The sequence below is a fragment of the Schistocerca gregaria genome, chromosome 1 (genome assembly GCF_023897955.1).
Source record: "Schistocerca gregaria isolate iqSchGreg1 chromosome 1, iqSchGreg1.2, whole genome shotgun sequence".
NCBI lineage: Eukaryota > Metazoa > Arthropoda > Insecta > Orthoptera > Acrididae > Schistocerca > Schistocerca gregaria.
Genome location: NC_064920.1, coordinates 469,546,632 through 469,562,919, shown reverse-complemented (window position 1 = coordinate 469,562,919; position 16,288 = coordinate 469,546,632). Strand labels below are relative to the sequence as shown.

Below are 16,288 nucleotides of genomic sequence, written 5' to 3'. Positions count from 1 at the left end.
CTATCATCTGAGCTACCGAAGCATGACTCACGCCTGGTCCTCACAGCTTTACTTCTGCCAGTAGCTCAGATGGTAGAGCACTTGCCCGCGAAAGGCAAAGACCCCGAGTTCGAGTCTCGGTCGGGCACACAGGTTTAATCTGCCAGGAAGTATCATATCAGTGCACACTCCGCTGCAGAGTGAAAATCTTATTCTATAATAGCTTTCCTAAGCAGGTTTTATCTGATTACAATTACTTGAAACATGTCATAAAGTTGTTAGCTATCAAGATATTTCCATGGGATTACTACATGCCAAGTCTGGCTGGTTGCATACCTTACGAATGAATGACTTCATCAGTCAAATGGAAGGATACTTCTCATTTCAGGACACACAAAAACAAGTCAAAATATTTTTCAGATCTTGAGTTAAACTGCGTAAAAAGGCAAGTGCTTCTTTGTGGTTGGTTAACAATCATGCAGGAAGTATCACGAGAACAAGCCAATGCCATATGGTAAATTTATTGATTGGTTGGGGGAATAAAAAGAGAGAGAGAGAAAAAAACAACAACACAGTCCACAAGAGGCATGGTGACTTCATTAGCACATTTGCAAGGTATGGCCAACACATATGCAGTGATAAAAAGTTACTCAACTGCCCATTGCAACAAACATTCATGAACCATTTGCAGAAATAATGGGAATGAATGCAGGGCAGGAGATGCGCGCGCACACACACACACACACACACACACACACACACACACACACACACACACACACACACTTAAACTTGCTATGAAGTGCAATTTTACAAATCTTTCCCGCGTAATACAGTATTTTATCTTATTGGCTGCTTTCAACCATTGCAAATGCCCCCCAAAAAAGAAAATTCTACCATTACAGATTGCAGAAGTTGCAGACAGATTCAAATTTCATTATAGATGTCTTCTTTAATAATACTTGGTGAAGACTAAGATGAAGGGTGTTTTTTTTTTTTTTTTTTTGGTTAGTAGCCAACAAAGATTGGTTGTTATATATGAACCACAACATGTACGAGCATTAAATAAAATTTCTGTTGTGTTAATTTTCAAGTAAAATTATCTTCATGTACTGTTTTCCCTCCAGTAACTATAACTGAGAGAACAGGTATAATATGTTCTACTGTACTCAGAACAGAAAATTCATTGGTCACTGTGATGAGAGCAATTTTATTTATTCATCTGATAACTATTCTACTATTGTTCAAGCAAATGTATGTTAGAACGCATGCATGTGATTGTGCATCACGGACATGGGCTCTCAGTTGACTGGTCTCATACATTAGTGACATCTGCCTTCTACTGCTCTCTTCACTGGCACAGTATGCAGTAAAATCACGCCTCTTGTTCAATATAAGTATTCCTTATGATGTCGTGATGGTATTGTCTGCAAATCCAATAAAAAATAAAAAAAAATTAAAATCCCACTATAATGTGGCTGTTCTTAACATCTCTAATATGTGGAAAGAATAACTCATCCTCACAATCTTTAATTTGCAATTGGCCTTCAGATCTATGTGCACAGTGTCTTTAGCTTTAGATTGAAAGTCATTTATCTTCTTTTGCAGCTACTGCAGTCCACACAAAGAGCTTAAGAACTATTGTTAGTGTCATGCTTCTGGTTTAAAAAATAATTATGTACTAGCTGCACAAAGATAATTGCCCTTTGCAGATTAATTTTATATAACAAACAACTTATTCCTCTAAAACATGGTTGCCAACAAGGTCAGGAAAATGTTCTAAACTCTGCAGGAATTCACTGTTTGTTGTGAAGGTGGGAAGCATTGCTTGGGCGGTAGAAGTAGGTTGATACAGTATATGTGCCTTTTAATGTATGTCAATGTTTTTATAAGGTTTGTTTAAGAAATTCAGAATGGCCTGTAGATCATCATCTGAGCTAACCAAAACAACATAATTAATGGTGTTATGCATTCAATACCATTAGCAGAATATACATTTTTCTGGAGCTTAAGTCCTTTTAGGTTGAGTAACCCTCAGTTAGTCCTGCACTATATTTCTATACTCTGTGGTAGTTGCTTTGACAAGATGAATGATTGCACCAATAAATATTGCAAATGGTGGGGTGACCAAATATCTCTGTTTTATCACATATCACAAATTCAAATGATTATCAGTGTCCACTACTGGAAAGAACACAGCCTTTCACACTGTTGTGCAGCAATCAAATAACCTTAATGTATTTTTATGGGTTGCCAATTAATCCTAGTTTCTCTGGAGTTCATCTCAGCTTACTGAGCAAAAGCGTTCACAAGGTATGTAAAGGTTTTGCTTTCTGCATTTTTCTTGCAGCTTGGTACTGAAGACTTCACCGGTAACTGAGAGCACTTAAATTCCAGTTCAAAATTGCTGCACTAATGCAAAATCTAGATGTAATACAAACAATATGTAAATCACTATAACTGATACAAACATATAGCGAATTTCTGAACATACCTTTGGCAGGTTTGGCAAGAAGCTCTTCATGAAATATGTGAATTATTTAAAACATTCTCGGTTTTCTTGCTGTGTCAATTCGGCATAAAATCTCAAGCTTTTGATGATACCCTCCATTGTCATCGTCAGGAGCAACTGACTGTCTTCTCTGCTGCTATGGTAGCCTTTTTATAGCCCGTGGACGGCTTGTGATTGGTTGGCTTGTGATTGGTCGGCGATTACGTACTGCTATCGCAGACGGTGTCAATGTGTGTGCTGGTGAAGCCACCACTTCCATTGGAACTTAAACCTTGGAAGGAACATCTTTGCTGCTACTCTGCATCACGCGCTTGTTTCCATGCACAGCTCAGATGGTATCCACTATCGCGGTTAAAGTTCTTTTGGCTCATTCCTATTTCAACAGCCTCCTTAATAAAAGAATCCTTGTACGTGCAGGCATGGGACAGAACTTTTGTTTCATCAAACAATATTTTATGCTTGTTCATGAGGCTGTGCTCTGCAATTCCCAATTTCTCCAGGCTCTATGTTTAATATGGGACCTTTGCCTTTTGCAGGCAAGTGCTGTACCGACTGAGCTACCCACGCACGATTCACGCCCTGTCCTCACAGCTTTAATTCCACCAGTACCTCATCTCCTACCTTCCAAACTTCACAGAAGCTCTCCTGCGAATCTTGCAGAACTAGCACTCCTGGAAGAAAGGATATTGCGGAGACATGGCTTAGCCGCAGCCTGGGGGATGTTTCTAGAATGAAATTTTCACTCTACAGCGGAGTGTGCGCTGATATGAAACTTCCTGGCAGATTAAAACTGTGTGCCGGACCGAGACTCGAACTCGGGACCTTTGCCTTTCGCGGGCATGTGCCATTGTTACAATAAGTGAGGATATCACAAGAAATTATGTTGAAAACTACTTTGTTGTAAAAGTTTTAATGAGTATACAGCAAAAAGTCATTACAGATGTTAGCCTTTTCATAATGGACCAAATTGGAGTTATTTTCAAAATTTTCCCCATATTTCAGCAAGCAAAGAAAATGGTTAACATTTTTAAAGTTGAGCTTGGCAAATCTAAGAATTGAATGAGTTGTGAACTTTAAAAGGAAAAGTGCCATTGTCATGATTCCATCCTGGATTTTCCATTATCTGAAGTTTATAAAGATATATTTACACATGGAAATTTTGCAACACAAGTTAGCTCTCATTAAATCTGTATTCTGTGGTTAGCAACTTCTGGTTCTAAGCTCTTGAGATGACGTAGGTACAGTAACTTCTCTCATGATATGATACAATCAAATCCAGTAAGAAATATAAAACTGAATATACTGTCATTATGGCCTATAGTTTGAAATTTTTGAAATGCCAGCATATCATCAAATACCTATTAACCAAGCAAATAACAATTTTAGTGTCTGATCTTTGTTCTCAGTGCACGTTTTATAATGCTGTCAACACCAGCAGAATACTAGTGTGTGATACGTTTATGATTTACATGACTCAGTTAACTCATAATAGCCAGAAGCAACAGCGTATTACATTGTGAGATGTTAATGATCTACACAACTCACTTAGCCTGCCAACACATTATTCACATGCTTGTTATATTATACGCATCTAAGGGCCACAAAGTGTGTAATTTAAATTTACATCACGCGAGCTTGACTTACTACATTTCATATATTGTAGTTTATTACATTACATGCTGTAATTAAAAGCTGCATATGATGCTTACCTAATTTGTATCACATTTCATGCTTGATATATGACAGTAAAACATTGTACAGCGTTGTGACAATGTTTACATACATTAATCTGTAAGTTGGAGGCACGAAGTAGAAATTAATGAACTGACTTGGAGGCCACACCAACCAATCCGCCTGAAAATTTAGTCAAATTATGAAAATTCTGCTGTTATATACAATAATTATTAATCAGTATCGTATGTTTATCATTATGAGAAGTGTGAGGCTGGTAGAATCATCAAGTTTTGATATAATAAGGGTATAGAAGTTGTTGAACACAGTATTTGCAAGTGGCTACCTGTTAGGAAGTACATCTTGTTGTGCTGAATATCTTGCGATATCTGTGTGCAAGTGGACAATATCTTATTAGTGCATCTTATGTTTATCTCTCTTTCCAACTTCCAAATGAATGACAATATTTTATCCCCTTGCACACTTTTTGTCTTGTTATCATTGATAATGGAATCTGTTCTTTGTCTTTTGTTTGAATGCCTTTCTTTCTTAGCCAAATAATAAAACTTATTCATCAAAAACTGTAATAATATGAGTACAGTCTATCCAACACTATTGCAAAGGGAAACCATATTTTCTTCTGTGCTTTAAAACTTGCACTTCATCATCACACTCAGTCATACCGTAACTATGAAATCACAACTAAAGGTTACTATATGTGGCCTACAGTGCAGATGAAATAAAGATCCACAGCTAAAAATTCTGTCTCAAGTGTACAAGCCCTACATCTTGACTTTACAATAACAAGAATGTAGAATTTTCCTACTTTGAAAATTACTTTCAAGTCTTAAAAATTTTATTTGATTACAGTGACTTAATTAGCAGCATAGTGCTGCTGGAAACCTCATGACAAGTGTACAGAATAATGTTATAGTAATCACAGGGAAAAAGTGAAATATGAGTTTAACTCCATAAGTCATTTGATATCAAAGCAATCAACAAAGTGGTTTTAAAGCAAAACGAACAAGTAAAATATGGCACAATGATATCCAACAAGAAAGAAACACACAGAAAGAGAGGATTATTTATTAGCAACTCATTTAAAAGAAACTAAACCTGAAAACATGATTTGCTATTGTTTTGTCATTGATTCTACATTTTCATATTACTATAAATGAAATTATAATAATGTACTTTTAAAAACATGAGATGCCTCCCTACAAAAAAATGTCTTTATTACACAAAATTTCATGAGTGGCCATGCTTAAACTGAAATCAAAGTCTTGAAGTCTGAAGGAAATGAAGTGTCATGTTACAAGACAAACTTAACAAAAAAACTCAAGGAGGCTCCCTCTTCCCAATTAATGACACAACAGTAAGATACCTGACAAAGTCCATAAGAAGAGCTATTTCAAGCTTCAGATAAGAACAACAAAAGACTCATGCGATTCTTCTATTATCAAAATGGTAGGAAGTGTAATTTGAAAACATGTGAAACTGAAACAGTAAACAGCTGATAAATGACAAATCTAACATGAAGAGCGCAGCCTTGGACATCTGGTGGTCAGAAACCCCTGTGCTCTACAATGAATTCCAAATAGAGCCATTAGGAGTAATGATGTATGAAGTGTACCAGAAAACTTCTGCAAGTATTTCTAACTTCTACATCTACATCTACATCCATAATCCGCAAGCCACCTGACGGTGTGTGGCGGAGGGTACCCTGAGTACCTCTATTGGTTCTCCCTTCTATTCCAGTCACGCATTGTTCGTGGAAAGAAGGATTGTTGGTATGCTTATGTGTGGGATCTAATCTCTCTGATTTTATCCTCATGGTCTCTTCGCGAGATATACATAGGAGGGAGCAATATACTGCTTGACTCTTCGGTGAAGGTATGTTCTCGAAACTTTAACAAAAGCCCGTAACGAGCTACTGAGCATCTCTCCTGCGGAGTCTTCCACTGGAGTTTATCTATCATCTCCGTAATGCTTTCGTGATTACTAAATGAACCTGTAATGAAGCGCGCTGCTCTCCGTTGGATCTTCTCTATCTCTTCGATCAACCCTATCTGGTACGGATCCCATACTGCTGAGCAGTATTCAAGCAGTGGGCGAACAAGCGTACTATAACCCACTTCTTTTGTTTTCGGATTGCATTTCCTTAGGATTCTTCCAATGAATCTCAGTCTGGCATCTGCTTTACCGACGATCAACTTTATATGATCACTCCATTTTAAATCACTCCTAATGTGTACTCCCAGATAATTTATGGAATTAACTGCTTCCAGTTGCTGACCTGCTATTTTGTAGCTAAATGATAAGGGATCTATCTTTCTATGTATTCGCAGCACATTACACTTGTCTACATTGAGATTCAATTGCGATTCCCTGCACCATGCATTAATTCGCTGCAGATCCTCCTGCATTTCAGTACAATTTTCCATTGTTACAACATCTCGATACACCACAGCATCATCTGCAAAAAGCCTCAGTGAACTTTCGAGGTCATCCACCAGGTAATTTATGTATATTGTGAATAACAACGGTCCTATGATACTCCCCTGCGGCACACCTGAAATCACTCTTACTTTGGAAGACTTCCCTCCATTGAGAATGACATGCTGTGTTCTGTTATCTAGGGACTCTTCAATCCAATCACAAAATTGGTCTGATAGTCCATATGCTCTTACTTTGTTAATTAAACGACTGTGGGGAACTGTATCGAACACCTTGCGGAAGTCAAGAAATAGGGCATCTACCTGTGAACCTGTGTTTATGGCCCTCTTGAGTCTCATGGACGAATAGCGCGAGCTGGGTTTCACACAATCGTCTTTTTCGAAACCCATGCTGATTCCTACACAGTAGATTTCTACTCTCCAGAAAAGTCATTATACTCTTAACATAATACGTGTTCCAAAATTCTACAACTGATCGACGTTAGAGATATAGGTCTATAGTTTGCACATATGTTCGACGTCCCTTCTTGAAAATGGGATGACCTGTGCCCTTTTCCAATCCTTTGGAACGCTACGCTCTTCTAGAGACCTACGGTACACCGCTGCAAGAAGGGGGGTAAGTTCCTTCGCACACTCTCTGTAAAATCGAACTGGTATCCCATCAGGTCCAGTGGCCTTTCCTCTTTTGAGCGATTTTAATTGTTTCTCTATCCCTCTGTCGTCTATTTCGATACCTACCATTTTGTCATCTGTGCAACAATCTAGAGAAGGAACTACAGTGCAGTCTTCCTCTGTGAAACAGCTTTGGAAAAAGACATTTAGTATTTCGGCCTTTAGTCTGTCATCCTCTGTTTCAGTACCATTTCGGTCACAGAGTGTCTAGACATTCTGTTTTGATCCACCTACCGCTTTGACATAAGACCAAAATTTCTTAGGATTTTCTTCCATGTCAGTACACAGAACTTTACTTTCGAATTCATTGAATGCCTCTCGCATAGTCGTCCTCACACTACATTTCGCTTCGCGTAGTTTTTGTTTGCCTGCAAGGCTTTGGCTACGTTTATGTTTGCTGTGAAGTTCCCTTTGCTTCCACAACAGTTTTCTAACTCGGTTGTTGTACCATGGTGGCTCTTTTCCATCTCATCTAATGCATATTGTACAATGGTTTTGAACTTTGTCCACTGATCCTCAACACTATCTGTACTTGAGACAAAACTTTTGTGTTGAGCCATCAGGTACTCTGAAATCTGCTTTTTCTCACTTTTGCTTACAGAAAAATCTTCCTACCTTTTTTAATATTTCTATTTACAGCTGAAATCATCGATGCAGTAACCGCTTTATGATTGCTGATTCCCTGTTCTGCAGTTACGGTTTCAAATAGTTCAGGTCTATTTGTCACCAGAAGGTCTAATATGTTATTGCCACGAGTCTGTTCTCTGTTTAACTGCTCAAGGTAGTTTTCAGATAAAGCACTTACAAAAAAATCACTGGATTCTTTGTCTGTGCCACCTGTTATGAACATTTGAGTCTCCCAGTCTATATCCGGCAAATTAAAATCTCCACCCAGAACTATAACATGGTGGGGGAATCTACTCGAAATATTTTCCAAATTATCCTTCAAGTGCTCAGCTACAACAGCTGCTGAGCCAATGGGCCTATAGAGACCTCCAATTACCATGTCTGAGCCTGCTTTAACCGTGACCTTTACCCAACTTATTATCCGTCAATTTCCTTCGATACTGTTGCACTTCTTATCGCTATAAACATGCCTCCCCCTTCACTGTCCAGCCTGTCTCTGTGGTATACATTCCAATCTGAGTTTAGGATTTCATTACTGTTTATGTCTGGTTTCAGCCAACTTTCTGTCACTAGTACTATATGGGCGTTGTGACCGTTTATTAATGAGAGCAGTTCTGGAACCTTTCTATAGACGCTCCTGCAGTTTACTATTAGCACATTAATATTGTTATTCCCTGTTGCATTTTGCCTACTCCTACCTTGCTGCATCTCAGGAGGTGTCTTGTCGGGCCTAGGGAGGGAATTGTCTAACCTAAAAAACCTTCATGTGCACTCCACACGTACTCCGCTACCCTTGTAGCCGCTTCCGGCGTGTAGTGCACGCCTGACCTATTCAGGGGGACCCTACATTTCTCCACCCGATAGCGGAGGTCAAGAAATTTGCACCCCAGCTCTCTGCAGAATCGTATGAGCCTCTGGTTTAAGCCTTCCACTCGGCTCCAAACCAGAGGACCGCGATCGGTTCTGGGAACGATACTACAAAGCTCTGATTCCACCCCGCGAGCAAGGCTTTCCGCCTTCACCAATTCCGCCAACCACCTGTACGAACTGAGGATGATCTCTGAACCCAGACGGCAGGAGTCATTGGTGCCGACATGAGCAATAATTTGCAGTTGGGTGCACCCAGTGCTCTCTATCGCCGCCGGTTCAAGTTCTTGTTTCAAGCTCTATAACCTACATACCCAATTAAGGGTATTTCCACACACTGACCAGAAGAAGGCGGATTTTTTTGACAGTATCCCTCTGAGAAGTCCCCTTCCAGAGATCCAAATGGAGAACCATTTTATCTAAGAAATATTTTACCTAGAAAATGCGATTATCATTCAGATGTACGGTAGAGCTGCATGACTCATGAAATACAACAGCTATGGTTTTCCTTTGTTTTCATCTGTGCTGTGCTATGGTATGGTATGGTGTGGTACGGTATGTATCATTGAGCCATACAATATCCATAGTTCGTTGGAGACTTATCCTCATAGGGGAAAGAAAATACAAAATGTTTTTATGGAAATGAAAACAATAATTTTTGTGCCAATAAGTAGGAATAGTTTTAAGGTCCAATAGTTGGTTTTCTAAATGCCAATGGCACAGCTAACAACATGATAGTTAAATTAACTTGGTTTTTAAGACTCAGTCATTGGGAGCATAAACTAAATTAAAAACAAAGATTTTGCTTTGGGAATCAATCAATCAATCTCTTTATTCATTCATTAACAATATACATTGTATGGATGTATTCAATTACAATACAGTTTCTTATCTTTAATTTGTTTCAGAAACTTGGATAAGTTTTGTATATATAAAGTTTTGTATATATAAAAAATATTACTTTTCCATATTCAGATATTCTTCCATGCTATAAATACTATCTGTTAGTTAAAATTGTTTAAGATCTACCTTGAATTTATGACATTCTTTAATTTTCTTTATTGTAGAAGCAATGCACTAAAAAGTATTTTGGGCTGGTAGTTTACACTTTTTTGGTAGAGTGCTCCTTTGTGGGTGTGTCTGTGAAAATCATCCCTGTTCTTTGTTTCATGGTTATGAACATGATTATTTAATGTTGAAAATTCCTGATGAGTTTTCAGAAAGCATACACATTCATAGATGTATAAGCTAGGCAGAGTCATTATTTTAAATTCTTAAAATATTTCCCTGCATGACACTCTGCAGGAACCCCTTTCATTAATCTAATAGCCCTTTTTTGAAGTTTGAAAGCCTGTTTTGCCATGCAAGAAAGTCAATGCAAAATGTTAATTATCTACATAAATGGTTTATGAAGCTTCTGATTTGGATTTTATCATTAGTTAAGAGAACCACATATGTAACAGACATGGAATTATTTAAGCAGTAAAGCTACAAAGAACAATATAAAAAAATTAATATTTGTCACCTTCCAATTTCCAGAAAAAGTAGACACACATTGGAAAATGCTTATATCATGTTTCTCCTACCTGGTGGGAACTTATAATTTGTCATAAATAATTTCCTAGACAGTACACACTGTAATAAAATAAAATTATTAATGGTTTTTCTACAAATGGACACACAAATAAAACTGAAATCACAATACTTTGTGTTGTGATGAAATAATAATAATAATAATAATAATTAATAATAATAATAATTGTTATTATTATTATTATTATTATTATTATTATTATCATCATCATCATCATCATCATCATCATCATCATCATCATCATCATTCATACCCGACATCGACTGTTTCAGATTTTCACAAAACATTTTCAACTTGTTACTTTCTGTATGGCAATAGTCAATGCAATACTTCTCCATATAACATTATGTAGTTTGAGGGGAAAAAAATGGAATTTTCTTACAAACGTAAATGCTACAACTGAAGTTTGTCATTTGGATTGCATTACTTCAGACAATAATAATAATAATAATAATAATATTCATAATAACAATAATAACAGAAAGTATCTTATATTCAAAATATCACTGTCATATTTCCCCAGATGTCACAGAGGGGAAGTATTTTTATTGGAAAAAAAATTAATAACTATTTTTGACTTATGGGAATATAGAAACTCAACCTAAGCGGTTGTGGTCCAAACAATGATTTTTAAATATGTAAGACAGTTTCTGACAGTTGATACAAGATTTATTTTTATTGAAACTCTATTGCTGTTATAAAAAAACAAGAAGCCTTCTGAGTTTTGAGACATATTGGATGTTAAACTTCCTGGAAGATTAAAACTGTGTGCCGGACCAAGACTTGAACTTGGGACCTTAGCCTTTCGCAGGCAAGTGCTCTACCAACTGAGCTACCCAAGTACGACTCTCACTCCGTCCTCACAGCTTTACTTCTGCCATTACCTCGTCTCCTACCTTCCAAACTTAACAGAAGCTCTCCTGCGAACCATGCAGAACTAGCACTCATGAAAGAAAGGATATTGTAGAGACATGGCTTAGCCACATCGTGGAGGATGTTTCCAGAATGAGATTTCCACTCTGCAGTGGAGTGTGCACTGATGTGAAACTTCCTGGCAGATTAAAACTGTGTGCCGGACCGAGACTCGAACTCGGCACCTTTGCCTTTCGCGGGCAAGTGCTCTACCAACTGAGCTACCCAAGCACGACTCACGCCCTGTGAGAATATGCATCCTCAGTACTTGAAACCGTCCACCTGTTCTAACTTTGTTCCTCCTATTTGGCATTCAATCCATTTATATTTCTTTCCCACTGACATTACTTTCGTTTTTGTGATGCTAATCTTCATACCATAGTCCTTACATTTCTGGTCTAGCTCTGAAATATTACTTTGCAAACTTTCAATCGAATCTGCAATCACAACTAAGTCATCCGCATATGCAAGACTGCTTATTTTGTGTTCACATATCTTAATCCCACCCCGCCAGTCTATTGTTTTCAACATATGATCCATAAATAATATGAACAACAGTGGAGACGGGTTGCAGCATTGTCTGAACCATGCAGGCTACAGCAAGGAAGGAAAGGGGGAGGAGGGGGAGGGAGAAGAGGTGAAGATGCTAGAGAAGGAGAGCTTCCCCAAATGGCTCACACTATAGAAACAAATGAGAAAAGGAGGTCAAACAACAAGAGGACCAAAAATTCACAAAAAAGAAAGAACAAAAGGAGAGTGGAAATGCTACAGAAGACTGTAAGGAAATAGTGAAATCGAGGGACTAGCCAGGTCATTGTAAAGAGAAACACTGAGAAAGAGGGGGGGGGGGGGGGCAGGAGGGTGAGGAGCTAGGATGGGAAAGAATGGATAAGGGAAAAGGGAAGGGAATGCAACCTGGAAGATATGAGAGGCTGCAACAGTTCGGGGCTCCGTGCACACTAGATACATACCCATGAAAGAGCTGTGGGTTTTTTGGAAACGGAAAATCTGCTCTGTGAAAATCAACATGGATTCCACAATTTGATTGCTTTGTTCATGCATGAGATACAGAGTACCAATAACAATGGTGCCCAAATGAATGCAGTGTTTCTAGATTTTCATGAGCCTTTAGGTACAATTCTGCACTGTCATTTAATCAACAAAATACAAGATTATCGAGTACCTCTTTCCCTGCATGCCTTCTGTCTACAGCTACTGATTTAAAGTTCCCTCTTGAGATATGATACTGCCACTGCTTTATCTGATTTTCTGAACATGTAAAACTGTCTACTTCCTGTAGTTTCTCTTCGTACTCTGGAATCATTTATGGTATAACTGTTGCATGTCAGCTTTAAGGTGAACATCCTCAAAGGGATCAGGTACATTTGTTGCCAATAGATTTAATAATTTCCATCATGAGTGGGATTCCGAACTATCCATCCTTCATAGTTATCAGAGAGAATGTTTAAAATTTTTGCAGAATGTCTTGTCCCACAGACCTCTTACAAAACTAAAAAATGTAAAATCAAAACACATTCCGTTGTTTAAATTTCCAGTTTTATTTTATTTATGCAACCAGTTTCAGTGCTACATTATGCCATCCTTAAGCCCTATGACTAATGTGTAGGAAGAATACCATCTCTGGTCCAGTCAAAATAGGGGCCAGCATTCACTGACTGGTGTCCATATATTTCTTCTTAATACAGTGATCCCTTTGCTCATCATTTGACACAGAAGGGATCACTATTTTAAGAGGAAATTTACAAATACCACTCACTGAATGCTCACTCTTATTTTGACGGGACCAGAGTTGGGATGCTTCCTGCACATCAGGAAGGGGCATGAAGATAGCGTAATGTAGTGCTGAAACTGGTTGCACAAATACAATAAAACTGGAAATTTAAACAGCTGAAACTGTTTTGATTTGACTTTTATAATGAATAGCTGAGGTCTCGCAAGCATCCTCTATAAATATGAACTTACAGAGTCTTACAAAACTGTTTTTACCACTGAAATTCTAGGGAAGTATCTTCCAAGAAGAGAAGGCAACAGATTGCTTCTTCTCCATGTCTTGCAAATTGAGATAATCACACAAATCAGAGTTTGGCAATTATTTTTGTCATACACCATTCACAACTGGAAAAAGGAAGGCGGAAAATGATGATAATATCAGGAATAATTTAACACAAATTGTAAGGTGGCTTCAGGAGCACAGATGCAGACCTATCTATGTACCTTGGAGGTAAACATCTCTTTAATGTGTCCAGTCAATTTCCATAAAGTATGTTAACATACATCTGGTATTGTTCTTCATTTTGTATTTTCAATTTTTGTAACTTTTCTCACTTTCTTTCACTGTCTCCTTTGCACCTTTTCTACACTTCTACTCATAATTGGAGAGTATATTCATGCTTATGAGACTGAGACTGCTGTGTAGTTTCATTGCTCTGTTGACTTTTTGGTACCTACATGAATATGAATGTTTAAGGTGCTATTTATGGTCTCTCACAATGTCACTCAATCAAGTGTAGATTCCAGGTTCTCTGGTATCTGGGTGTTTCACTTCTATATTCTATTATTTCTGGTCAAATTTAATGGGAAATAGAACATGGAGAATTTGGGCATCTCAATGCACTCTAAAGACAATTATGAATGTTTATTTTTTCTTAATATGATTTCAATTCTTCCAACTTTTGCTTTTCAACAATAAAACTTAAAACGGCAAAACATCATGCACCTTAGCAAATGACAACTTCACCTGTGGATGAACAGTGATAATATATGAAAAAGGCAAATCATACTCACAGCATAAACTGTCCAGAATTTACTTTTTATTTCTGACCATATTTCGCTGTAGGCATCCTTCTCAAAAATACCCACACCACAGAAAAAGAGGACAATACAGGTAGGTGATGCCACAGTCTGGTCCAAAAATATTTTCGCACACACACTCTTCCAGTCTCTATTTGGGAGCACAGCATCTAACTTTTTGTAGAAGTAATGTTGTGGTGGTCCTTGTATAAGTCCAGCAAAAAACATGCGCCCTGTAAAAATAATGATTAACTTCAATACTAATATAATTAATTAGCTGCAAGACGAATAAAGCAACTACTAACACAAAACAAAAAATGTTTATATTGTGATCACATTAAAAGGGCAGTACATGGAGTGCTGACCGCAATACCAATATCCCACACTACAGTAAAGTCTTTTGAGGGGAAGAGAGAAATCTTGGCATTTGCTTTAAACACTGGGGAAATCACAGAAAATATAAATAAAAACAGCTAGACAAGAATTTGCACCCTGCCACCTCCTCCTCCTCCTCCTCCTCCTCCTGTTGCTGAATCACCTGACTCAGTAACTGGGAGGCAGGCAGACTAATTTTCTGAAATTTTCTCAGCCAATTTTGAAGAGCAATTATTAAAAAGTGTGTTACATTAGCACTGTCTTATGATGCGTCCGTTCTGTTACATAAATAGCATAATTTTCTAGAACATCTTTCCAGATCTTTGTCTTAACTTCATTTTAGACTACTTTAATTTTTGACAGACAAAATGGACATTTTTAACAATTTCTCTTATTATCTGACAGTATGATTTATGGTTAAAGTATTTTCAGATTATTATAGTTCTGACTACTTTGTAGATTTCTCATTTTCATTTAGCATACATTATGATGCCTGTAGCAGTTCAAGTTTTCTTCAAATGCTCATTTCAGTACACCATTTTTTGGAGAAAAGTCTTAAAAAAGCAATACTCACTTATTAAGAAATATGCTGAATTAAGCAATGAATTGACTTCATTGTATACTTTATCTCATGAAAGATTTTTCTAACTGTTCTCTAAAATGTCCGATTTTTATCATTATGCGATCTCTGTTTCCTTCAAAAGTTTCTGAAATGCACTTTCAGTTGATTTGTGTGATCAACTGTACATCACTGTTTGCCAATGTGCATTCCACAGGATAAATGAGTGTTTATTTCTATTTTCTGGCAGAAATCATTAAAGGTATTGCTATTTCAAGGTCTTCAACTAACAAAATCAGGTCTAGGTTAGGTTCAAAAGTGATTAATTGATTTGTATTTTGTCCCCATTTTATTACACATGTACAGTCTGTGTACTTGTAATGCACGACAAGCCAACTTATCAAAGTTCTTAAAATAATTTAGCTTACATAGTTTTCCCTTTTTAAAAAAAAAAAAAAAAAAAACAAAGAAAAGAAAAAGAAAAACCTTATAAATGTTCAGCATGTAGCCTATTTACAAATTAATTTATGGTGTAAATGTAAAATGACTCGCTCCATATCATTAGGATTTATCACGTGAAATAATCCATGGGACATGAAACTAACTAACTAATTAATTAAAACATGAAATTGACAAATATGATAGAATTGTTGCATACATTTTCTCTCATTTTATATTTAGGCCTTAGGGACATTTACAAAACTAACTCAGATGACCAAAAAACAGATACACAAAAACATGTCATGCACATAATATATTCAGGTCATCACAATACATACACACATTCAGCCAATAAAAACATTTCCTAATATTTGCGTATAAACTCCTCTACACTATTCAATTCTTTTTCCATTAAATAAACCTCAAGAAGTTTCTGGGATGTCTTTTTACTCGCACTGTCCTGCACACTCTTAGCAAGATATTTTACTAATTGTACACCTTAGTATCAATGATGTTTCTCAATAGATTTCAGTCAGTGTGTTATTCTTCTCTCAACTGGCCTTTATTTCTTGTGTCACATGAATTAAATAGACCTCAGTTTGTGTGTTATTCCTCTCAGCAGGTCTTTATTTCTTGTGTCATATGAATGAACATCTACATTTTTCCTAGTAATGTATTGCCACTGATTAATGGAATTGTTTGTTTTGTTTTAGGGTGCAAAAACAACTAGGATCATATGCGCCCACATCAGAACTGTAGAACACAAAGATAGAGAGAGGAGTTAAAAATGACTATACGTTAATCGTAATCTC

General features: G+C 37.1%; 1 protein-coding gene across 1 annotated transcript in view; it reads right to left on the bottom strand.

Annotated features, from left to right (window-relative positions):
* Nucleotides 1-1,169: 1,169 nt before the first annotated feature.
* Nucleotides 1,170-16,288, bottom strand: part of LOC126353066 (mpv17-like protein 2) — a 28,387-nt gene continuing 13,268 nt past the window's right edge. Inside the window, exons 2-4 of the mRNA XM_050002735.1 lie at nucleotides 14,096-14,334; nucleotides 4,201-4,345; nucleotides 1,170-1,406 (exon numbers count right to left, since the gene is read on the bottom strand). Coding sequence (XP_049858692.1) covers nucleotides 4,211-4,345; nucleotides 14,096-14,334 — 374 coding nt within the window. The 3' untranslated portion in view covers nucleotides 1,170-1,406; nucleotides 4,201-4,210. The remainder of the gene's footprint in view (nucleotides 1,407-4,200; nucleotides 4,346-14,095; nucleotides 14,335-16,288) is intronic.